Consider the following 25,220-nt stretch of genomic DNA (forward strand, 5'->3'; position numbering starts at 1 on the left):
AGATATCTAAGTTTGAGTGTGACATCTGTACCTTTTTTTTTAAAGATTTTATTGTAGGGCTTGATCCCAAGACCCTGGAATCATGACCTGAGCCGAAGGCAGAGGCTTCTGAGCCTCTTCCCACTGAGCTACCCAAGCGCCCCACATCTGTACCTTTTTTAAAATATTGGCTAAGTAAAACAGTATTATCCCACATATACATTCATTTAATACCAGCCTGACTTTGCACATTAGGTTTTCTGGGACACAGATTCTGGAAGAATAACATGCAGGGATTTATTAGGGATCCACATCTGCACATGGGAAGGGAGGGGGAATTGTTGGGCAGAGGGGGAAGCTGAGCTGTGACGTGGTCTAAAAGGCTTTAACTGACCTGACAGGCTTAGGAGTTGTTTCCCTTTTGTGGTGAGGAGGCCAGGCCCTTACTCGCTCACACTAACCACTTACTGGATCAGGCTGCCCTTGGGGTGGGGGTTGGGTTACCTGAGACAACAGCAGTTTCCAGAAAGGACTGATCTCGCTGAAGATTGAGAGCACCTGGAGGACAGGGTCCTCCTTCAATCCTGAAGGGGGCAGTGGATGGGGAGGGCGGTGTCTGGGTAGACCTTCAGAGTGTCTACTACAGACACCTCGTTAACACTGCTCACATTGACTTTTTTGTGTAAGGCCTGGGATCCCCAACTCTAGAATCTGGGTGTGCCTCTTTTTTTCAGGGGGGTGGGTGTCAGGGCCTTTTTCCCACAGCTGGTCTTAGAGCCTCAATAATACTCATTATGGTCTTCTACTAGTCATTCTAGATTCTCCTCATTCTTAGCTAATGTCTTCACTGGTCCTGGTGGTTTACTTGGCATTGGGACATGGACCCAGATCACCATGCCCTTGTCAGGTTATGGCTGAGGTACTTGTCTATTTACTATCAAGACTGGGCAAGGTAGTTCCTAAAAGAGCCCATGTGCATTGCAAGGGTGTCTTACATACTCCTCCCTGCCTCCATTGTGTAACAGCATGGACCCTATCTCCTCTGGATAATCTGATAATCCTATGAGGTTGCTTATTGCCTAGGGAGACCTGAGTGCCCTATAGCAGCAGTAACTCAGAGTTGACTAGGACTCTTGCTCTGCCCCCTGGTGGAAAACGTTTCCCCTTTGGTGAAAAGATACGAAATAATCCAGAGTTGCAGGGATGTGAAACAGGCATTTCCCATGTGGGTCCCTGGGAGTGATGATCAGAGAGGTCACTCTTGCTTCTTCCCCTTGGTTCTTGGACTCATGTATTCTTCTTTTTGGGACATTACATACTTGATAAAGGGCACCGATTTAAAATGACAGTGCATCCTGGAGAATGGTGCCTTATCCTTGCAAGGAATCATCCCAGAATTCGTGCTTCTGTAGATTGTGCATTCACTAGATCATTCCTCCACATTTAGGATGGCAGCTTCTAGGTAGGGAGTATTTGATAGAACTCCTGGATCCTGCAGTCATACGACCTTTCATACATTTAACTTGCTATTAAATAGACCCTTTAGTCTGATGTGATGTTATGGAACCCATGCCAATGCCTCAAAGACTCCTTAGTGTTGAACCGAGGCTCCGGCAGCAGCAAAGGCATATCCATAACCAGAGTATGTGTTCATCTCTTTTCTCCCCCCACCAAGATTTATTTATTTATTTTGAGGGGGTGCCCCCCCCAAAGTTCATGTGTCCTTCAGGTACCCTCTAGAGCTCATGTGTCTTACCAAAGCCTCAACACACTTGTCACTTCTTGTTCATCTCATCAGTTTTGCATGATGTCATCCAAAGAGTGTACCAATAGGATGTTCTTTAAGATCTTTTCGGACAGCGTTATAACGGAGGGAAGGGCAATTATAGCTCTGCTCAAGACTCTTCCTGTGTGCTGTCATCTATTTCAACTGCATGCAAGCTGGTTTGCTTTGCTTTGCTGGCAGGGATGGAAAAGAACTTCTTGGGTAGTTCAGTGGCTGTGTACCATGTACTTGAGGCCATGACAGTATGCTCTAGGAGGGTGTCAGAACACTCTCAATTTTGGCTCTTAATTGATTGAGTTATGCATTAGGATTTGTCTGGCTTTTGTAGTATCCAGAGAAATGACTTAAATAACTATGTAATGGGGATTACCACCCCCATAGCATTTTGGTCTTTAAGGTCATTCTCTCAGGAGGCAAAAAATTTTTAATTTGCTATCTTGATTTAACATCTTGGGGTAAAGGTGGAGAACAGTTTTAGAGCCTTCTTCTTGATCTCTCAACTTGATTGCTGTTGCACCACAGGCTAGGAAACCAGTGTGGAGGTATGCTAATTGCCATATTTGTCCATTCCAATTAATCAATTGAGGTTTGTGAAAATGACCAGTAGGCTGATCTGTAAAGCTGGTGGGCCAAAGGTAAGCCAGAACTGGACCAGGAGTCCATTTATTACTTGGCCTCAGCATTTATTACTTGGCCTCAAGTCTCTGGGTATCAGTGTCAATAGGGAACTTATATCCGTCCACCCTCCTGATGTTTAGGTAGCTGTCTTTCTAAGTTTACAGTGGCATTAGTAGTTGGCCCTTGGACCCCTTGGGGAAGGACTAGAAGAATCATACTAGACATGATGTTCTAAGATCTTTCCTCATAATGACCTGGCTTCTCCTTCAGTTAATGTTTTGCAAGCCTCAAAACTAGGTCAGATCTAGAAATTGGGCACAGGATTATAACTTAAAAAAAAAATTATTTATTTATTTGAGGGAGAGTGTGTGTGCAAGCCTGGGGGAGGGGGCAGACGGAGAGGGAGAGAGCAAATCCTCAGCAGACTCCCCGCCAAGCAGAAGCACAAAGCATGACGCGGGGCTCAAACCCAGGACCCTGAGATCACAACCCAAGTTGCAAACAGGAGTCAGCCACTTAACTGATTGAGCCACCGAGGCGCCCCATGGGATTATGACGTTTTAGCGAGTACTGCCTTTGACTTAATCATCAGTCCTTCATTCATTTTGATTACTACCTGTATTAGTTTCCTACTGCTGTTATAGCAAATGTAATCTCACCTGTGGTTCTAATACATGTTGGGCCAGAGACAGAAATGAACACACAGTAATTTTTCCCTCCCTCCCAACCTTACTCCATAACCCTAGCCCGTGTGGCCCTGCCTGTGGCTTTGAAATGAACTACCATCAAATCTTAGGAAGGCCGGAGGTCTCCAGAACCATCCTCTACTGAAGAAATGAATGAGAAACTCTATCCAGGGAGAAGTAGGTTTGCATAACTTGCTCAGGCTGGTATAAGTATGATTTTGGAATAAGCCCATGGAGATATTTTGTGTGTGTCTATAATATTTTTATTTTTAATTTTTTGGCTTATGTGTGTCAAAGGTAGAATTGTTTTGTTATTTCTGTGTATTTAATGTGTAAAATCCAATAATGGCAAATGAATCACCACCTTGATTTTCATTCTGTGATACTGGAAGTATATGACTAAGATTTCCCTTGTTTGAACTATGGGTAAAATATATGGACCCAAGTGACTTAATGGACGGTTCTATGATTAAATGTGTATTTGCTAACATTAGAATAGCCTATGTGTTTCACGAAGGCTTGGTGTATGGTTTTTGCCCTTCCGAACTCATTCTGCATTTGTTTTGGGACTATTTTTTTCCTCTATTCTTCAAATTGAGATTGAGGAAAATGTTTCCCCACGTTAATATAGCAAAATGTAAATTCCATTTAAAAAAGTAGAAAATATTTTCAGTGATCAAAACTATGGAAATGGCTAATCACTTATTTTAGATATATTGGATATTAAAAGGAAAGCAGATAAAATTCTTGATTTTCCCCCCTACTCAATTTAATTTTTTTAATTTTTATTTTTTAAGATTTTAGTTATTTATCTGATGAGAGAGAGCACAAGTAGGCAGAGCAGTAGGCAGAGGGACAGAGAAAAGCAGGCTCCCCACTGAGCAGAGAGCCCAATGTGGGGCTCAATCCCAGGACCCTGGATCACGACCTGAGCCGAAGGCAAATGCTTAACCGACAGAGCCACCTAGGTGTCCCTATTCAATTTATTTTGTACTGCATTAATTCTATTCTATTTCAAGCATTGTGAAAGACCAGGACACTGAAAAGATGAATAAGACATAGTCCCTGATGTAAACGAGTTTTAAAAATCCGAACAGTAAAAGTAGTGGCAGGGATAGTTGCCATCTAATGAACTTGCTTTAGGCTAAGAGTTTTACATGAATAATCTTATTTATTCTTAAGTATGTTCACTATCCTTTATCTTCCTATCCACTTATGCCCTTTCTTGTTTAAGGAGCCAAGATCCCATGTTCCATCTTCACTTCCCTGTGGAGGAGCCATCTTGCTCCATGCTATGGGCAAACCCCCCATTCAAACACTGGATGTCACCTGTGTTGCCCATTCACAGATGATAGGGCTCTTGTCCCTACCATTACAGAGTTAGCCGTGTAGGCCTACAAACATGGTCTTATTTCTCACATGAGATTCCACTCTTTCTGCCTGTTACTGCTCCATTTCCTTGTCCCCATTTACAATAATATCCCTTGAAAGATGTGTCTATCTCAGATGTCTCCAATTTCCAATGTGATTGTCTCTTGGAAACACTTCAATCAGTTTTCACCCCCATGACTTCATTAGGACGGTGCTATGCACACACACACAGTAGGTACTCAGGAAATATGACTTGAATAATTTAATATATGCCCCCCTAAAAAACCACTGTGAGGTAGTGGTTAAGATACTCATTTTACAGGTGCTCAGGTGAAGGCCCTCAGCACTAATTAATTCTCATTTCTCATCTTCCTTCAACTTCCAGCAGCATTTAACAAAGTGAGTACATTCTTCTCTTTGAACTAATTTAGTTTCTTGACCTTCAGAACACCATGCTCCCATGGTGTACCTTCTGTCTCACTGATCACTGTCTCCACTCCTTTTCCTGGTTGCTCATTTCCCCTCAGGATGCTTACTTACCTCAAAGCTGTCTGCCCTGTACCTCCACTCACTTCCTTGCTCATCTCCTCCAGCATTGTTAAGTAATACCTAGAGGCTGACAACTGCCAAATTTGTGTGTCTAGCCAGATCATCCCTTAGATTTCCAATCTTGAATATCCACCTGCTTGTGCAACATTTTGCTTCTATGTATATATATTTTTATTTTTATTTAAAAAAATTTTTTTTAAAGATTTCATTTATTTATTTGACAGACAGAGGTCACAAGTAGGCAGAGAGGCAGGCAGAGAGAGAGGGAAGCAGGCTCCCCGCTGAGCAGAGAGCCCAATGTGGGCCTCAATCCCAGGACCCTGAGATCGTGACCTGAGCCAAAGGCAGAGGCTTTAATCCATTGAGCCACCCAGGTGCCCCTTGATATATATTTTTTAAGACTTTATTTCTGATTTTTTTGAGAGAGAGAGAGAGAGAGAGAGTTTGAGCATGAGAGGGTAGGACGGGCATCAGAAGAGGGAGAAGCAGATTCCCCACTCAGCAGAGAGCCTGATATGGCCTTCATCCCAGGACTCTGAGATCATGACCCCAGCCAGAGGCAGACGCTTAAGAGACTGAGCCACCCAGGTGCCCCTTAACTTCAATATTCAATAGGAATGTCCACAGATATATTCCTGATTTCCTCCCTCAATCCCATTCCTCTGACATTTTTCCCTGTCACATTGAGGTACACCTTCATCCTTTGAGTTGCTTAGGTCAACAAATTTAGTGTAATTTGCAGTTCCTTTTTTTCTCACACCCTGGTCAAGTCCATCAGCAAATACTGTTGGCTTTACCTTGAGATATATCTAGTATGTGACCATTTCTCCCGCTGCTACTGTTACCATTTGGTCCAGGCTACCATCACCAAGCTATCATCATCTCACCCGACCTTCTGTGGTCTCTGTATGTAAAATTCCAGCCCAAACTCAAGACAACAGAATGACTTTCACCTTCCCACTTCTGGTTTATTTATCCTCAGTGTACTTCCCACCATTTTAAACATCATGTATTCTCATTTTTAACCCGTTACTTGTCCCTTTCCTAAAATTTTTAGTAAGCTTCAAGAGGGCATGGATTTTTGTCTGCTTTATTCAAATATTTGAATTCCTAATGTCTAGGTGCCCACAGTATGTACTCAATAAATAAAAGTAAATAAATAAGTCAATATGGACCAAGGTCCCTCTATTTCCAAATCCAGATCCTTAAATAACATACCATTCTTGGTCCCTACTTTCCCTCAAAACCCACTATCAATCGTTTTTTAATTCTTTAAATTAATGCAAGGCTGCCAGTGTTCTCATACACTTTGATGGCAGCTCCTTTCAAAGTCATAGCTCTCTAATCAGTGCTCAGGTACCAAATCTATTCTACTGAGTTGTTCTTTGGCCCATATGTTGCCTTAGAATTTTGTGACTCCATCATATTAGCAAAGGGATTTCCTTACCTGCCTAAATTCACCTGCTGTGAAATCTGAAATCAGGAAATGCTAAGAAGCCTTAAAGAAGCAAAAATAGATATTTTATTTATTTATTTATTTATTTTTAATTTTTTTAAAGGGTTTTTTTTTAAAAATATTTTATTTACTTATTTGACAGAGATCACAAGTAGGCAGAGAGAGAGAGGGGGAAGCAGGCTCCCCACTGAGCAGAGAGCCCAATGTGGGGCTTGTTCCCAGGACCCTGAGATCGTGACCTGAGCCACTGAGCCACCCAGACAGCCCTAGATATTAAAAAAAAAAAGATTTTTTTTTTTATTTGAGAGAGAAAGAGAGTTCACAAGCAGGGGTAGGGACAGAGGAAGAGGGAGAAGAAGACTCCCGGCTGAGCAGGGAGCCTGATGTGGGTTCTTGATCCCAGGACTCTGGGCTCACACCCTGAACTGAAAGCAGAGGCTTACCCAACTGAGAGATCCAGGGGCCCCAAATATAGATATTCTAAAATCTAGATTCTATCACATACCCTTTAGTTGTAGGAACATGCTTATTCCATGTACTTAACTTTTTCTTCAGACACAATTTAAAAAATTCAGATAGTCACTCACCTAATAATTATTGAGCGATTTCTATGGGCAGAGCCCTCTTTCCCACACTAAGGATACAGCTATAAATAAAACCATCACATTCCCTGTCCTCAAGAAGCTTACATTCCAATGATAGGGGGAAAGATAATACTCAATGATAGTTGACTATACATATGGTGAAAAGTACCATGAAGATAAAGCAGGCATGGAAAGGCACCAAGTACCTTATTTTTGAATAAGGGTATAAGGTAAACTTCATGGGATCTGGGCATTGTTATTGTTCTTCACCTCTTATAACACTAGCACCTGCAAACTAATAGTGTGTAGTAAGCACAAGATAAATATTGTGTGAATATTGTGAGAATGAATGAATGAATGATGGAGAGACCCAGTGAGGTGGCTACTGCAACGGTCCACGTTGAGACGTGATGGCGTCAGGCACAGGAATAGGCTTTGCAGATTAAGAGGTCATATTGTTGAGTACAACTTCGTAACTAGTTTGATGTCCTTTATTGAAGGGTAAACAATTGAGGGAGTTCAGTACTTCACAAGCAGTGGAGCACACTTTCTGAGAGATTTGGGGCAAGAGAGAGTTTTACAGAGTTAGAAGAAGCAACAGGGAAATAGGGCATGGTTGGTGAGGGATTTCCTTATAATACTAGCAGGTCCTATTTTTTAGGGTAAAATGAGCTAGCTAAGCTAAGTTGGAAGATTGTGATTCACATCTGTTGGATTTCTAGTAAGTGGAGGCTGACTTGGGTTTAGATTTATGACATGGTCCCAGTGACTGGAGCCACCTCTGTTTTGTGGGTTTCAATATATGAATTAACTTCATCAATCTGGGTATAGTTAAGAAACAGAACCAATAACATTTCCTGAAAGATTGGATATGGAGTACAAATTGGATGGATTGAAGGAGAGGAGTCACGGTCAAGGTTGATGCCACACCTTTGGCCACTAGAGCAACTAGAATAAAGTAGCTTTGATTGAGGTGTGGAAGTATACCAATGTGGTAGGTTTGGTGGCCAAAATTAAGTTTCTTTGGGACCATAAATTAAATCTCCCTATGTCTCCTTTCCCTCTCTCATAGTTTCCTGAGATACCTAAAGCCAAGCACTGCTGTGTATCCATGGAAAACCATTCAGAGTCATTCTACTGTGGAAAACATCCGTGCTGGTTTCACTTCTCACTCTCTTGGCCAGACACAGAGGCATCCTGTGTTGATGGCTGCCTTTCTTTTTCAAAGAAAGGCCCAGCCAAAGAAGGCTTTTTCCTTCAAACTCATCTTGGACACTTTCTTTTTATTTAAGAAAGAAAAAGATGATTGAGGGGACAAAAGAGGGGAAAAAATAGTGTTTGTCATACATTTCTAATTGTGGCAACAGCTTGAACCGATTAGCTGGTTATTATGCATTCCTGTGCATGGCTTGACACTGGAGTCCAATCTGGAGAAACTCATCATGAGTCCTATTCTCCATGGCCTCCAGCATGCAAACCTGACCTCAAAGAGTTTAACCCCAAGTTTTCTAATTTGAAACAACACACACACACACACACGCATGCGCGCACACACACACGTGATAAAAAGCATGGTAGAAATCTATTTAGTAGAGAGTATTCTGGATTATAATGACAGGAACAGAGGATCTAAATAGGATGCAAGAAAGGGAAAGAAACCCATAGAATTAAAAGAAAAAAAAGGCAGTGGTATTTTTTTAGGATTGTAAATATCCTTACATATATTTTGCTTTTCTTAAGAACTTGCAAGATCCCTTCCAGCAAGTTTGGGACGCATCTTTGGGAAAGATACAGAGAGAGCTCTGCGGGGTTTCATAGTATGTAGTCAATTCTCTTTTTACCCTGTTCTAAATATAATCCTGCTCATTTGCATGCCAATCCCCAGAATGCTTTGTAATTTCACAACTCTTGGCTAGTGGTCTCAGCATAAGAACAAAGCAAAATGTTTTGGGCGTGACTCTGGCCCTAAACCCTGCTCAGGCTTTGCAAAAGAGTACAGGGAGGTGACTTGGCCTGAGATTCATCCTTTTAGCCAGAGTATCACAGAAATAATCTGGAGGTCGCTGTGGACTTTTCCTGGGAAGACTGCTTTCAGTGTACTTACCCATGAATAACCAGAAGCTTGGATTAACTCACTTGAGAGGAAGGAGTGTTTCAGGGAGCTTAGCCTCCTTTCCAGTATGTGCCCAGGGTGGTTCATTTTAGGGTTTTGGAAAGCCCAAGCTGGAGTATTCTGTTCCTATTCTGGTGGATGCTTTATATAGTTCCTCTACTGCAGAAAAGACCTTCAATTTATTGCAAAGATGGCTAGAACTGTGGTCAGTGGCCTGCCTTACAGAAATGTGAATTTAAGATTCTTAACACAGACCTAGTTGTGCATAGTAATACCTACAGAATACTTAGTAGGCCATTAGCAATGACAACTGGGGAGTGGGAATGGTGTGAGACTCATCTTCGAAAAGGCCTTTTACGATTTTTGCAAAGTGAGCCATTTTTGTTATTTAGATGGTATGTTTGGAATCATTTTCAAGGAGACCTGAGGGATCTCCTGCACCAGGAGCACCAGGTAACCCTCACACGCAAAAGCCCCTCCAAATAGGTCTTCCTTGGCCATTTCATTTTAGCGAGTAGCCAAAGGACAGTATATTCCAGTACTAAAAGGCCATGTGTTTGCTCCCAATGACACACTGACTTTGGACTCTCTGCTCTGTCTAAAGTAAACTCGGGATTTTCAGCAGTGCCCACGGTTCACTGCCCAGGGGAAGCAACAGTAGTGCTCCTCGCACATCCATGGCTGCACACCAGCAGTGTGCCGGGGCTTTTCAACCACAGGTGTTTTCTACTCTTGACTCACAGAGCAGCATTAATGTACGCTCACCGATTCTGAGAGCCAGGCAGCGGAGTCCCTCTACAACGTATTCTTTCGAGACTGTTTTTAAGATACAGAGAACAGTTGCCGGTAACTGACACGGAGTCCCTCTCAGGCCGGTGAGACCAAACAAGGCCGGTGTCTTTCACATTTTCCGACACGCAGCGCCAGGATCTCAGGACAGCCGCGGGCCCGCCGGGCGGCACCCAGGGCCAGCAGGTCTAGCTTTTTCTTGCGGCCTCCGCGGCGGGTTTACACCCGCAGCGGCCGGCGGAGTCGGCGTGCCGCCCTGCGCTGTAACAAAGACGGCGGTGCCGTCCGCAGCCCGCGTGGAGGCGGAGGGGAGCGGGCTCCGGGAGGACAGTCGGGAGCCTTCCCCGGTCCGAAATGCGGGTCCGGAGGGTGGGAAACCCGAGCCGGAGCTGGCCGCGGGCGTGGGCGCTTCCCGGGGCTCGGCCTGCGAGGCCAGGGGCGCGACGTTCGCGCTCCTCCTCCTCCACCCGGGACTGCAGCATCCCCGCCCCGAAAAGTCCCTCGCGCCCCCTGGTGGCTGTGGGCCGGCCGGCTCCGCCGCACTCGTAAGTCACAAAAAAAGGAAGAAGAAAAAGTGGGTGAGGCAGATGCAAAGAGGAAAATCAATAGGGATAAGAGAGAAGAGGGAGGAGTCGCGGAGCAGCCATTCTGGTCTTACGGGGTCCCAGCTGGCACGGCAAAAGAAAAAAAAAAAAAAGGCCCGGGCGTGAACGCGAGTGGAGGAGGGTGTGTGTGGCGGGGGGGGTCGGGGGTGAAAGGGGGGACCGGGGAGATTTACTATTGTCTCTGGCAGCCGCCGCGGGAGTCCGGGAGGGGGGCGGAGGCGAGAGGAGGCGGCGGCTGCGGCCAGCGCACCACTCGCTCCACCTGATCTCCGGCGCTGCGCGCTGAGGAAGGCGCGGGCAGGCAGGAGCAGGAGCAGGAGCAGAAGGAGGGAGGGAGGCAGCTGCTGCAGCCACCGCCGCCACCATGTCCTACCAAGGCAAGAAGAACATCCCGCGGATCACGGTGAGTGGGGCGCCGGGCGCCGCCGCCTGCGTCTCTCGCTCCCTCGCTCCTAGCTGCGCCGCGGGCGGGGCGCCCTGGATCCCGCCGGCTTCCCTGGTCCGGTCCCCGGGGAGGGACGGGGACCCCGGGTCCCGGGGGGTGGAGAGCGGCGGTCAGTCCAGCTGGCGCGCCGGGCGCCACCCAGACGGAACGACCCTGGCGTTTGGGGAAAACAAAACAAAGAGGAAACCCAAAGAGTGGCGCGGAGAACTTTGGATTATGCCTCCTCTTTTCCCCCCAGCTGGTAGTTTCCAAATAACACAGGGCTTGGGGCCCTCCCTGGACCCCCGCGCCTCCCGGGGTGTCAGTGTGCGCTGCCCCAGGCGGGGTGTGCTTTTTGTTTTAGGTTCCTTTTGGCCAGGCAGGCTATGAGAGATGACACCTTTCCCCAGGGGTGCCTGGGAGCAGGACCGCGCCCCTCTCCTAGCTCCAAGCCGGTAGCTTTGCCTCCTGCGCCGCGAGGGTGGCAGGGTATCTGGACCTTGGGTTTTCATCTTGTCCCCTTCTTGCCTGCATTCACCCCGTTCATATTTCGGTACGTCATATTCCGGGCTGGACAACTAATGTGGCTGTAGCGGGAATCGACCAACTCCCCCCCCCCAAGGCATTTTACATTTTTCATGTCATTTCCCCCCCCTCAGCCCAAGAAAAGGCTGAGTTTTAAGAGCAGATTTTAGTCTGGGGTCGTAGGCGCACACTGTGTGCCTTGCACGCCCAACTGCCATTGTGTGCAAGAGTGAGCCACCCGCTGCGGGCGGATGTCAAATGCCCTGGGCGAGCGCCTAGGGCGGGGTGGAGAGGGGACGTGCCATTATCAGGTACAGAAGCCGCATCTTCACCAGAGTCCCTCTTAGCGGCACATACCGCGCCCGGGCTCAGGGCTGCTTTGGGATGCGCTGAAATGATGCCCCTGAATGGAAGGGGCAGACAACAGGCTGGGATGGGCATTACCAAAAAAAGAGGGAGGGTGGTGGTGGGGGCAAAACAATAATAACAGAAAACACTGACATTTGTTTTAGCATGAAGCAGTATGGTTGTGCTTTGTCTGTAGTGAATGGTGTGTGTGTGTGTGTGTGTGTGTCTGTAGTGTGTGTGTGTGTGTGTGTGTAGTGGGGGAATGTGTGGCTACTCCATCTTTGCAAGGCGAACAAAGGAAGTGATCAACTGGCCCCTGGGTGGGTCTGCAGCTGCCCTAGGGCAGAGCTGTACCTGCTACTATAGTCAATTTGCCCGGATCCACCAGATTTTGCTGTGGGCACTAGTCTGCTTGCACTTGCACTGCTGTGTTTAGAACGCCCTGTGTGCTCGAGATTGCCAATGCAGGACCCTACTACCTCTGTAGGCAGGAGGAAGCTGTGCTTGGCTCCAGTGCACTCTATTCCCAAGTGGTTTTGCTTCTATTGAAGCATGCTATCTTTTTCACGCACCTGAGCTTCACCCCACACAAGGGCACCCCACCCCTCCCTGCCATCCACCTGGTCTTAGGGAATAAACACTGCTTAGGAGAAAGAGAGGTGGGGTGGGTAGGGATCCTTTTGCCAGGGGAAGGTGTCAGGTGTAAACATATCCTCCTTTATCTCTGTATGGTATCATTGACTTTACCTTATTGAAGAAACATTGTGGATCTTTTACAATGCATGTTACTTTGTCCGGACCAGTTGTCTTTGCAGAGAGCTGTGGATGGGATCATTAAAAAAAAAAAAAAAAAAGAAAGAAAAGAAAAAAAAAAGAGTGGGACAAAAGCTCAATTTTGACACTCTTTCCCTCAGTGATGGGGGGGGGGAACCCCAGCTCTCATGCTGTTCCATGTGTTTAGCAGGCTGCTCGCATGCCGCTTGCCTTACCTCTATGTACATTTGCCAGTTCTCCTGTTTGGGATAAGCAGAGAAAAGGTTATTATTATTTTTTTTCTTTCTAGTCCAGAGACTGCAAGGTTCTTCTTAAGGACTCAGTGTGTGCTTGGCGTTGGGGGCCACGCCCATCCTTATAGGTATCCCTGAGGCCACCTTGCAGGAGGGCTACAGAAATTTGGCCCTGATTGAGAACTTGCCTTCGAAGCCCCCATAAATGTGGCTGTGCCCTAATCCTGGGGCCAGGTTTGCAAGGTTTCCCTTTTGTTCTTGTCTGGATGCTCTTCCCTGGGGTGCCTCCTTCATTTTCAGTGAGGCTTCCATCCTTTCTCTCTGTGCATGGGGCGTGGTGCTGCATAGCCGCCTCTGCCTTGAAGCTGGAGCTGTGTGTCTCCAGCAGCTGTGACAAGAATGGACAGTGGTTGTGAATTTCTTCAAGCCAGGATACCTTGTAGTTACATTGTTGCAAGGGGGCTGGGGTGGGGAGGGAGAAGAAGAGCGTGGTGGGGGCTGGAGGTGGGTATTAGTCTTTGGGGGCAAGGAATCCATTTATAGCTTTTTCTTCAGGCTTTGTGTTGTATTTCTGTGAACAAGGGTCCTATTTTAGAGTCAATTATTTTTGCATGTTTGTGTATCTATAGATGATTATACTTATCTCCATAATGTAAAGGCTGAAATAATCTTCCTAGGTATAATGAAAAACATTAAAATATGGATACAGATATACATACATAGAATGTCGTGAAAGATCTAAATGTGACATATATCCCCTACGGTCAATTCCGGCATATTTTTTTAAATGTTAAGATTGTGGCATTAGAATTAAGTTTTCTAGCCTTGCTGTATTCCTTTCTGTGAAGGCTGCCCCACCCAGTAGCTAAAATGTCACTAGAATCTGAGGACTGATGGGGGCAGTCTTTCTTGCTGGCTATCCTTTGCCTCCCTGGACACCACCCTCTGCCACAATTTGTCCCTCCACCCGACCCCCCCCACCGCCCATAAGGCTTTGTTTGTTTTTGTTTTTCCTGCTACCTCTTTTTGCTGCCCTCCTGGGATCAAAGCCTTCTTATACCTGTGTTTATTGGTTTCTTGGAGAGAAGGGTTTCTGATGTTGGTAGAATTGGCTGGGGCTTTCTCTCCCAGTGGCTTCAGGCCTCCCATCTTATTGTTCTTTCTCAGGTTATCCTCGTGCATGACCTGTCTGGTCTACCTTGATACTAGCCCTTGCTTCTAAATGGCGGGCTCGCGGCTTAGGCTGGTTCAGCCGATCAGAGCAAGGACCTCGTGCTGCCATTCACCTCCGTCTCCACTGCCTAGCATGGTCCCTAGCACATAGAGGTCTCGTGGTTATCAGTTCAATCAATAAATGAATTAAAAATTGCTCCTAATAAGAAGAGCTCGTGCCCAGTGAGTGTTTATTTTGTGGCAGGTATTGTGCCGTGTGCCTTGCTTCCATTGTCTCATTTTGATCCTTGATTCAACACTGAGAGGTACTATAGTCCTCCCCATTTTATAGATCCAAAACAAAACAAAACAAAAACCAAAAAAACTCCCAACCCCCTGGAAAATCAAATGCCTTTGCCCAGGATCAGAGACTGAGTATGTGTTAGAGGCAGGTCTGAAACCTGGACACCTGCTTGAATTCAAGCATGTCCCTACCCCCACACACATTGTTTTTGGTGTTTCTGCTTCTACCATCACTATTACTTGGTGTTAGTAAGGCAAATGGTATAGGGGAAATACTCCGCACTCTCTGAGTAGTCCTGGTAGGATCTGGGAAGCGTATTTTGCCTGACACTATCAACAGATCCCTTAACATGGGTCTCTACTTGTATTCAGTAAATATAAATAACACTTTTGGGGACAGTAGCATATCAGTTCTGCAGGTGGAAGGTTAGAACAGTTACAGTCCTTGTTTCCCTCTTGCATGCTACCGCTTGAAGCTGACAGCAGGATGGGAGGGATCCAACAGTCGTGTTCCAGGGCTCTATATGTATTCTCTTGCCAGAGTTTCTGCAAAAGCCCATTTGAAGGAAACTGAAGCACAGAGAGGTGAAGTTAGTTATCCAGAGTTAGCCAGTGAGAATTTGGGGGCAAAGCTGGAAATAAACCCAGGGTTTCCTGTCCTGGAACAGCTGCTCCCTCCAGAGGCTCATGCAGCAGAGATTCGGAAGGTGTGGATAAAGAGTTCCAGCATTCTCTTTGGGAGACACATCACAGAGAATTGGCTTTCTGCAAACGGTAATTGGATTTCCGTAAATATTATCTTGCCGATAATGCATTTCGGCCTCATTGGAGGCTGGGTTGATGTGATGTTTGGGAATTCACAGAATCCACATCTTCAGGCAGGAACACAGCCTGGAGAGTTCTTTTCTGGGTACATAGGGTGCTGTGGTCTTGCTTGAAGGGTATGATTGTGAGCATTGTTGTTTTCTTCTTGTTTCAAGAGGTGTCACTTGGGGCCGGGAGCAAGTGTTAGGAGATGGAAGACTAGTGTTTAGGAGATTGAAAGAAAGGAAGTCACCCACAGTTGGCTTTATCCGTGTAAGGCATCTTGGTAGGGAAATTCCAGAGTAAAAGACGGAGGGAAAGTTAGGAATGGAAAGCATCTTTGAAGTCTGATCATGGAAATCTCAGCCCAGGCCGTGCCTGGGGTGTTCATTTGTTACTTTATATTTTGAGCTGCTATGTGGCGATTCTCAGCCAGGTTATTCCTCTTTCTTTTCTTCCTTTTTTAAAAAGATTTTTAAAATTTATTTGAGGGGGTTAGAGAGAGGGAGAGAATCCCAAGTAGACTCCGAGCCGAGTGTGGAGCCTGACACAGGGCTCAGTTGTACAACCCTGAGATGATGACCTGAGTAGAAAACTCAACTGACTGAGCCACCCAGGCACCGCTGGGTTAATCCTCTTTCTGAAACAGGAGCAAAGCACCTCAGGTGTATAAAGGGCTCTGCCTGTTAGTAGCTGTGTTGGAGTTGGCTGGGCATTTGGGGGAATTCTAGAGGAATAGATTTTCTCAGAGAATTCCAGTCTCTGTGGTAGAACTGTCAGCTTATAAATGAAAATATTTCCGCTTATCTCCCTGGGCTGTTGAAAGGCCCAAATGAGGATAGTGACACTGAAAGTGGCCTCTGAGCCCCGAGGTCTTCAAAGTAGTAAAGCCTGATTTATTTATGAAATCTCAGCTACTCTGGAATGTGGAAATTCATGAAGGGGAAGACATGATAAAGGTCTGGCGTAGAAAGAGGCTACTTATGAAACTATTTTTTGAATACAAGTTTTCAAAAACAAAAATCAGTAAGTTAAGTAAAAGCTCTTGTTATTTTATTTTTTTCTTGCTTCAGTTATGTTACAGTGTTCCTAAAAATTAGGCTTCTTAGAGGTCATTAGACTGCCTTTGGTCTTTGATATAGAGACTTTCCCTTATCCTAAATATAGCGCATTTTTCTTACTTGGTTGTGCTAGATTGTTTTTCAGTCCTAATTAGCTTGTAGAATAAAGTGACACAGATCATGAATACCCTTTCTGGCAGGTTCTCCACTACTCCCTGTTCAGTAGCTTTTCCTCTGCCCCTTCTCCTTCGTTGAAAAATCAAAAAGCAAAAAACAAACACAAAACATAGAATTTGAAAACAACCACCCCCCATGTCCTAATGGGCCCTCTGTTCTTTACCCATTGACATATTTCATTTGCATTTGCTTATTACATTTGAAAAGTTACAGAATGTTTACACCAGTAGGGATGTCTCCCTAGGATATAAATCTGCCCCTCTTCGATTAAATCAATTGCTCCTAATCATAAGGGGACTGGAAATTTGAGTATGTCGTCACCTCCTCTGATTAATGTTAACGGGAATAGCCTGACCGGCTCCACAGTTATTCCCGCCTCAAATCAGTGCTCTGTTTTACCATTTCTCCCATTCTCTATAGGCCTTTCAGAAACAAACGAGAAAGACCCTGGACAACCCAGAGACACGGGCTCTTTTCTATTTTCACACTCTTCTGTTGTGAAATTTCTCTCTTATCAGACTCAGTCCATGTCTATTTCAGAGATTGAAATAGACAAAGCACCGTGTGGTAGAATAGGATGAGCCCTTCAGCCTGGCCTCTGTTTGGCCCTAGTCTCTATGCGGAGTCTGTTTACAAAAACAACTTCTCTTGGGGCGCCTGGGCCGCTCATCAGTTAAGCCTCTGACCCTTGCTTTCTGGCTCAGGTCATGAGCCCCGGGCCGCGGGATCAATCCCTGTCTCTATCCCTGCACTCTGCATGGAGTCTGCTTGTCCCTCTCCCTCTGCTCTAACCCCTACTTGCTTGTGCTTGCGCTCTCTCTCCAATAAATAAATACATAGGAACCCAACTTCTCTCGAGGAGCTTTCTTCTGTTAATTAGATTGTAGGGGTCTCGGTGGTCAGAAAGATGGGACTAAGCATAGTGGAGCAGTTAAGCGACCATTTATTGACGGGCTCCATGGATGACCTCACTTGACTCATATCTCCTGTAGCTGCAATGAAATAAACACCATTTTTGCACTCTGGATAGAGGCTCCAAGAGTTTTAGTAACTAGACTAAAGTCATGCAGTTGAAAAACCAAGATCCTGGGATTGATCCCTCCAGAGATGAGCTAGTTTTCTAGGCAGGAAAGCCATCATTCCCTATCCACAGGTGGTTTTCCCTTCCCCATCGCCTCTAGCTGTCCTCACCTGTTAGCTTACAAAATCGGGTCAGGGTTCACTGGATGGAAGGAGTGGGGATGATCTGGCCAAACCTATCACATCACCACTGGAGCAACAACTGAGTGTATGTCCTCCCAACAGTGGTTCATGCTTTGCTTTGCCAGCTGTCTGAGTTAGCTTCTGGCTTTCGCCCAGACGCATGTATGAGTGCTGGGCGGAAAAGCAGATACTGTTTTCCTGCCCAAGGCCCCTTCACACACTCTGTCCCTGTCCGCTTCCCAGACTTGGAAGGAGCCAAGTTCCCCGTTCCCATTCCGCCAGAGAAATACAGGACACGCCCAGCGCTCCAAGCTGGATGGGGGAGTTTGACTTTAGAATAGGTCAGGACCCTATTTGGGACATCTGGAATTCAAGGACACATTTCTCATGACTTAATTAGTCTCTTTTTTCCTTGGAAGCACTGGGTGATGAAATATGTGGGATAAAGTGAGATTTTATTTTTTGAGGGAAGAGTTTTTCTGGCTAGTAGAGCAGAGGAGCCCTCTTGTTTTTTGACACAGGGAAAGACAGCCCTGGATGGAGTGTCAGCATGTTGTGGTTCAGGCCCGGCCTCACCCTGACCCAAAGTCACTGCATGACTTTGGACAAACGCTTACCATCCCTCTCAATTCTTCATCAGTCAAATGAGGGCATTGAACTAAATGATCCCCAAGGTTCCTGCCAGTGCACATGACCTTATGAGACTTTATTGTGCCTTCTCTTTTTTCCTGAGATCGTGGTCAGCCCTCGGCACTGTGTTCCGAATTTAGAGAAGAGTAGTAAGCAAAGGGAATGCAGTGAGAAGAAAGTCAGAGCAGCCCTTGTTGGCTTAAATTCAGCGGGACCGGCCCAAATCTGTGTTGGGTCTAAGGGTCTTTGGTTGCCTTTTACACTTAAAATCCCAGCCTTTTTCTCATAAAGAGGGTAGGTTTGGTTAATAGACTCTGTACAGGAGAGGAATAGAACAATGATGTCCTTTTCTTAGCAGAACTTTGGTATCAATGCAAATGAGTATTATTAAAATGAGACCATGATTCCTTTGCTGGCACGAACAATTTCTCTTTTGGAGAAGGCTACCATTAATAAGGGCACAAAGTTGGCAAATTGTCCCAAATCTACACTGGTCAAGCGACTAGGTAGACCAACAGAAAATAGCTCCAAGTCTGTCTATGCTCTGCTAAGCTCTTTTCAGTTGCTCTTGCCATATTTTAAGTGCGGTGGCTGCCATCCAATGGAAATAACCCCTCCCCAAAAGCCAAATAGTGCCACGGACACCTCACGAGGTAGGGATGGTTTGGGTTTTGTTACCACTGAATCTGCAGCACTCAGTCTTTGCTTGGCACATATTAAGCCCTCTGTAAATATTTGTTGAATGAATGGGTACATTTAACACTTACGTGGCAGGAATAATTTCAAGCCAGAAGATGATCAGAACGTGCATACATTTGTGCTTGTGCATCATCCTCCCTTTCACTCACAGCTTTCTTGAATATTAACTTTTAAGAGAGAAGGCCTGGTTCTAAGAAACCAGGAGATGATCCACAAGCCAAGAGAAACAGGACAGAACATCAGCAGAATGAGCAGCATCAACTGTGCTCCCAGACCTGACTGGGGTTGACTGAGCCTGGCCCTCATTTGTACTTCTGTCCTCGTAGGCTTCCCTTCCTCCCCTTCTTCCAAATACTACATCTGACCCCATTCTCAGCCTGTTTCAGGGTTTGCCTGAGTACTTCTTCCTTGCAAACAGACCCCCTGTTTCTCTTCCAGGAAATGATTTAAAAGAAAGAGAACTTTATGCCTCCCTTCAAATAGAGAAAACTGTCACTATGACTTTTTGAACAAGGATCCAACATAGATATGAACTGAGGCCTTTCTGCCTTTGCATAGAAACCACAAGCCAGTGGAGTTCTTAGCAGCAGTTAGATAGGGCAGTCTGTGTTTGTACAGAAAACCCACCTTTTAGAAAGCTTGGTGAAGGAGCAGTGCCTAGGTCTTCTTTGCTTCCCTAATAGGGTTGGCCATTTAGATGGAATGTTTTTATGCTTGTGTGTATGTGTGTTTACGCAAAGATTTTTAGTCCCTCCGCTGCATCTGTCGGCTTTCTCTGGGCTTATATTTGGAGCTATTTCTGTTATTAGCATTTATTCTGAAGTTCATTTTTTGCTTTGAAGGTAAAGACAGTTACACTTCAAGCACATTGTATAAAGTTCATCCCTGGCTGTAAACCATGCAGTTTATGGTCCCAATAATCTTTGGGTAATAATAGTCCCTAGATCCTTTTAAAAGGAGCATTTATAAGGGAAGGCAAAATGAAGAATTAAAGTCTATTTAGGGAACCTAACACTTCAGGTCAGAAAGTGTGTGAAATACTTTATGTATTAGAAAATGTCACGTATGACATAATCAAGTATAATAATAGCATTTGGCTCTTTTTTCCCAAGAATTCATTCATTCATTCATTCGTTCATTCATTCATTCATTCATTCATAGAGAGCAACAGAGGGAGAAGTAGACTCCCCACTGAGCAGGGAGCCTGATGTGGAGCTCTATCCCAGGACCTTGGTATCATGACCTGAGCTGAAGGCACATGCTTAACTGACTGAGCCACCCAGGCACCCCAAGGCTCTTTTTTGACGGTCAAACAAGTATTGACCATTGGCTCTGGACCTGTTAATAGTAATAAATGTAGCTCTGTCTCTGGAGCCTCTAGCCTGGAACACAGAAGGAAAATTAGCTTACTACAACAACTCCTCCTCCTCCTAGCAATAACAAATGTTTTTTGTATCCTGTGTGGAGTGTTTTCTATTCATTACCTCATGTGATCCTCAGAACTGTTCAGTTAGGTAGATGGATTTCCAAATTGGTCTTCCCATTTTACTGTGGAGAAAACTTAGATCAGAAAATTTGCCTCAAATCATGTATGCCTTCAGCGGTGGAACCAAAATTCGAACTGACTCAGCCCACATTCTCAACTGCTAGGCGGAGCTACCTTAAATTCTACCGTCTTTTATCTTCTCCCACCTCCAGGGACACGAGACACTCATTCAGATTGGAGTTCACTTAATTCAGGCCCAGGGTGAAGCCCTTCCCTGCACCTCTTTCCTATGAAGCATGAGTAGTTGAGGCGCAGGGAACAGCCATTTGCTGCTCTCCTCTGCATGAGTGCTGCCTGGTTCTGGAAGCTCTCCAGCCTTCCCACTCCGGGTAGCCTCACTTTTCAGTATGTCCAGAGAGGCTCCATATCATGGTACATCCAAGGCCCGCTTGCCACAGAGGAGGCCACCACTCTTAGCAAAAAAGACTACTTTGCATTGAATTAATAAAATACCAATGAGGGTTTCCTCTTAACGCGGATTTGAATGAATCCTTCTCGTTCCATACCCCACAGGACATTCCCCAGCTTCTCAATAAACGCAAAGCAAGATTCTGCTGAGATTTTGATTAAATGTAGCTCTGTGATAGAGTCAGAATTCCCTTAGAGAGTATTTTAGTCTATACTTCCCTTACGGAGAAAGAAAACAGAGACAGAGACACAAGTGGGGTTGAATGAATTAGGGCTTCTTCTATGTGGTTTACTGTAGGGCATTGAGATTTTTAAAATTAAGTAGGAATTTTTTTCCCCCAAATGTAAAAAAACAGCGTGAGGGTTATAGAAAAATCTACCAAAATAAATCAAATGAGGACAATACAAATAAGCTATGGTGAAATTAATCAGGGACAGCCCTTGTAAATTTTATGAATATACCCATTTAGAACTTTTTCTTAAGACTGTATATGCCATTTATTAAAATGGGATATGTAGTTTTCATGCTGTCTTATATACTGCTTTCCATCCCACAATATATTATGACATCTTTCTACATTTCAGATACTCTTCCATAACATAATTAAAAAAAATAATCTCACATATTATCCCAGTGCTTGGGGATCTGATTAAATTAATCCCATTTTGTTTGAATTTTTGTGTGTGTTTCTACGATCGTAGTATTTTTTTTTAAAGGTTTTATTTATTTAACAGAGAGAGAGAGATCACAAGCAGGCAGAGAGGCAGGCAGAGAGAGAGGGTGAAGCAGGTTTCCTGCTGAGCAGAGAGCCCGATTCGGGGCTCGATCCCAGGACCCTGAGATCATGACCTGAGGTGAAGGCAGAGGCTTGAGCCGGCAAGATGCCCCATCTACAATCGTAGTATTAACAACAAACATGAAATGATGCATTTGTTTTCAGTGAACTTAAATTAAAAGCTATTCTCAAATGAAAAGTTGAGTAACTTGCCCTGAGTTGCTCAGCTCAAGACTGTTAGACTATAAGTTTGAAACCCACTGTCTTTCACCTTCTTCCTGTGTTCTTATCATTGCTCTGATGGCTTTGGCAGCTGGGCCACTTTCCATGGAGAGCTCTACCTTCCCTCTCTCTTCTGCTCTTGCGTGAGCATGTTGGTTTTCTCACGTCTGCCTTTGCTTGCCTGTCGGATTGGCTGAGGCTGTTGACATTGTAGAGGTACACAGTGTCCTGGGACCTGACGTTACACAGCTGGAGAGGAAACATGGCCAGCTCTTTCTCCCCTCTCTTTAATGGCTTAACCTATGAGCTGGGAAGCTGGTTTTAATTTTACATTCTCTGTGTGTATGTATGTTTGTTTTTAAAACTTTCCCCCCCTTAGTTCTTTCAAGGAGACCTTCATTTGAAATCATACACTCTTTCCCTCAAAGCAAATTTGGGCCCCCGAATCTTGATGAGATTACTTTGTTTGGGGATATTGATAAATTCAGCTTGGGGTTTCTGGTTTATCCAACCAAATTGGTTTAAATTATGGCCTTACGGAGAGAAATGGCGTAAACAACTTAGAAGGTTTTCAAGCAGTTGGATCTAATCCTCTGTTTCTAGAGACTTCATCATGGGTTGATTCTACAAAGGAGGTATCTTTTCTTTTCTTTTGTTTTCATTTCAGTTACTTCATGGTGTGCTCTATCTCAGATCCTTTTTGATGCGAGAAATTATGGGAAAAACTTAGCTTTGCTCAGTTAAGGGCAGGAAGAGAAATAAGGGATCCATTATCCCAACCACTCATTTTAATGATTAAGAAAATATGGGCTGAAGAAGAAAAAGTAATTTGCCAAAGGTCACACAGCAGAATAATTAAAGAAGAAAAGAAGTGCAGCACTCATTTCCCTTATTCTAGTTTAGTATTTTTCTCCCCTCCACCCTTTTTTTCTGAGGCAGGAGAATTTGAGGGTCTGTTATTGGCTGAATTTTGTCCCCTCAGAGTTAGTGTGGTGATGTCCTAACCCCTAGTACCTCAGAATGTGACTGGATTTGGCTATAGGGCTTTCCCAGACACGACTGAGGTAAGTGAGTTCATTAGGGTGGGCCTTAAACCATTATGACTGGCCCTAAAGGAGGGTTAGGACACAGACACAGAGGAAGACCATCTGAACACACAGGGAGGAGAAGGCCATCTGCAAGGCAAGGGGAGAGGCCTCAGGGGAAACCAACCTTGCTGACACCTTGATCTTGAATTTCCAGTTTCCAGAACTATGGGAAAATAAATATCTATTTTTAAGACACTCAGTCTGTGGTACTCTGTTATGGCAGCCCTAGTAGATGGATACAGGGGGAAGTTAAGGACGAAGACATTTAAAGATTCAAATCTTCGAACTTGAGAAGTTCTCAAGGAACAGAAGAGGGAAACCCGCATAAATAATGTAAGAAATAATGCCATGTCAGAGCGTATACTGATTTTTAGTCATAATTTTATCCATGACATCTCATTTCATCCTTGTGTCCAGATTATAATTATTCATAGCTCCCCTTTACAGATGTAGAGACAGATTCAGGAGGTTATTTTATCCCAAGTTACATAGTTAATAACTAATTGGTGGAGCAGCTTGTCTGACTTGAAACCCTTCCTTCACGGTGCTACTTCCAGGCAGGAATTTCATCCAAGCTGCATAGTCACCAGTGTCATCTAGTTGTTTAAAGTTAGGAAGAAGTTAGGAGAAGATTCCAGAGTATCAGTGACTTGGAATCCACATAGTGGATTGAACAGGAACTATCTGGCCCCTGATTTTAAGAAAAATACAGGAAACAGGAAAATTTTAAAAGATAAGTTATCTGAATTTCACTACAAGTCTGCCCAGTGGCTTTATACCTTCACCTGTCAAAATGGACAGCTATCCATAGTGGAGAATTAAGGTTTGGAATGATGGACCCCAGGCCCCGAAGAGATCTGACCCATGGCAGGGGAGTCATTTATCTACACTGGGTCATGTTTGCTAAAGCAGGAATCCGGACCCATACATCTGCCGCATGAACAGATGTGGAAATTGTCGACGCCAGAGTTTTATAATGACATGTTTTAGAAGTAATTTCAACAAGAAGGCCTGATAAATACCCAGTCAACTTAAAAAAAGAAAAAAGAACGAAAGAAAACATCAAACTAATTTGAGCAAATGGTAAACCCAAAGCTTGTCCTATGGGAAACATGAGGTGCTTTACAGATTGAATGTAATTGGCTGTCCTGCAGCTCTGTCCTCTGTGTTCTGTGTGGTCTGTCAGTGCCTCGTTGAGGTTAAAGTCACTCGGACTTTGTTAGTAAGAAGGCACAATCAAGTTAGGAGGGCGCTAGGGTTTGTTTTCAGCAGATGCTGGGGCTAAGGCTCAGTCAGCTCCAGATTAGCCATGCCGCTTTGTTGGCTCTGCCTTTAGAGTAGAATCTCAATCCAAGCCCTTGTTACTACTTCTCATCACTCACCACCGCCCTAGCTCAAGCCTCCCTGGTCTTGCTGTAACCCCCTAATTGATCTTCGTGCTCCCACTTTGCCTACGCATACATCATTCTGTGGGCATAACCAGGGTGAAATTTACAAATGTAAATCAGATCAAGTCACTCCCCCAGCTCGAACATCTGTTGCCCTTAGAATAAAACAGACAGTGGCTCTCCAGATTCCACGTGGACCGTCCTCCTCTCCGGACCCCCTGCCCTGCCACTGCTCCTCTGACTGACATCAGCCATCCTCCGCTTTCTCGCTCCCTGGGCCATGTTTGTCTCCAGCTCAGGGCTGCTGTGCTTGCCGCTCCCTGGGAGTGGGGAGCCGTCTTACCTAAGAGCCATTCTTTTTTTTTTTTTTTTTTTAAAGATTTTATTTATTTATTTGACATACAGAGATCACAAGTAGGCAGAGAGGCAGGCAGAGAGAGAGAGGAAGGGAAGCAGGCTCCCTGCCGAGCAGAGAGCCCGATGTGGGGCTCGATCCCAGGACCCCGGGATCATGACCCGAGCTGAAGGCAGCAGCTTTAACCCACTGAGCCACCCAGGCGCCCCCTAAGAGCCATTCTTGACTTGGCTTGCTCTCTCAGATCATTCAGAGTTCTGTTCAGCTGACAGGTTCTTAAACATGTCTTCTCCGGAAACCTCCTCAGTCACAGTCCTAGACTCTCCCAAGCCTCTGCTATCCCCTGCCCCTCTGCCTGAATTCCCCTTATCACTGTTGCAAGTCCATTACTAATGTAAATTGGTTAATTATTGTAATAAATACTAGCGTATTTATTCTTTGCTTTTCCAACCAGTACAGTACAATGGCAGGGAAAAGTATTTTGTTCATGTCGTATCCCTACTACTGTGAACAGGAGGCATTTATAAATGTTAAGTGACAGAATGAATGGATAAATAAATCAAGGAAT

General features: G+C 44.9%; 1 protein-coding gene across 2 annotated transcripts in view; it reads left to right on the top strand.

Moving 5' to 3' along the window:
- DPYSL3 (dihydropyrimidinase like 3) overlaps positions 1 to 25,220 on the top strand; it is a 109,924-nt gene that overhangs the window by 39,793 nt on the left and 44,911 nt on the right. Inside the window, exon 1 of one of the 2 annotated variants that reach the window (XM_032850707.1) lies at positions 10,668 to 10,939. The exons of the other annotated variant lie outside the window; for it this stretch is intronic. Coding sequence (XP_032706598.1) covers positions 10,901 to 10,939 — 39 coding nt within the window. The 5' untranslated portion in view covers positions 10,668 to 10,900. Of the gene's footprint in view, positions 1 to 10,667; positions 10,940 to 25,220 lie in introns of those variants that run through there. 2 annotated transcript variants of the gene reach the window in all.

This window comes from Lontra canadensis, unplaced genomic scaffold, assembly GCF_010015895.1.
Source record: "Lontra canadensis isolate GAN:19392208 unplaced genomic scaffold, GSC_riverotter_1.0 scaffold4, whole genome shotgun sequence".
Lineage (NCBI taxonomy): Eukaryota > Metazoa > Chordata > Mammalia > Carnivora > Mustelidae > Lontra > Lontra canadensis.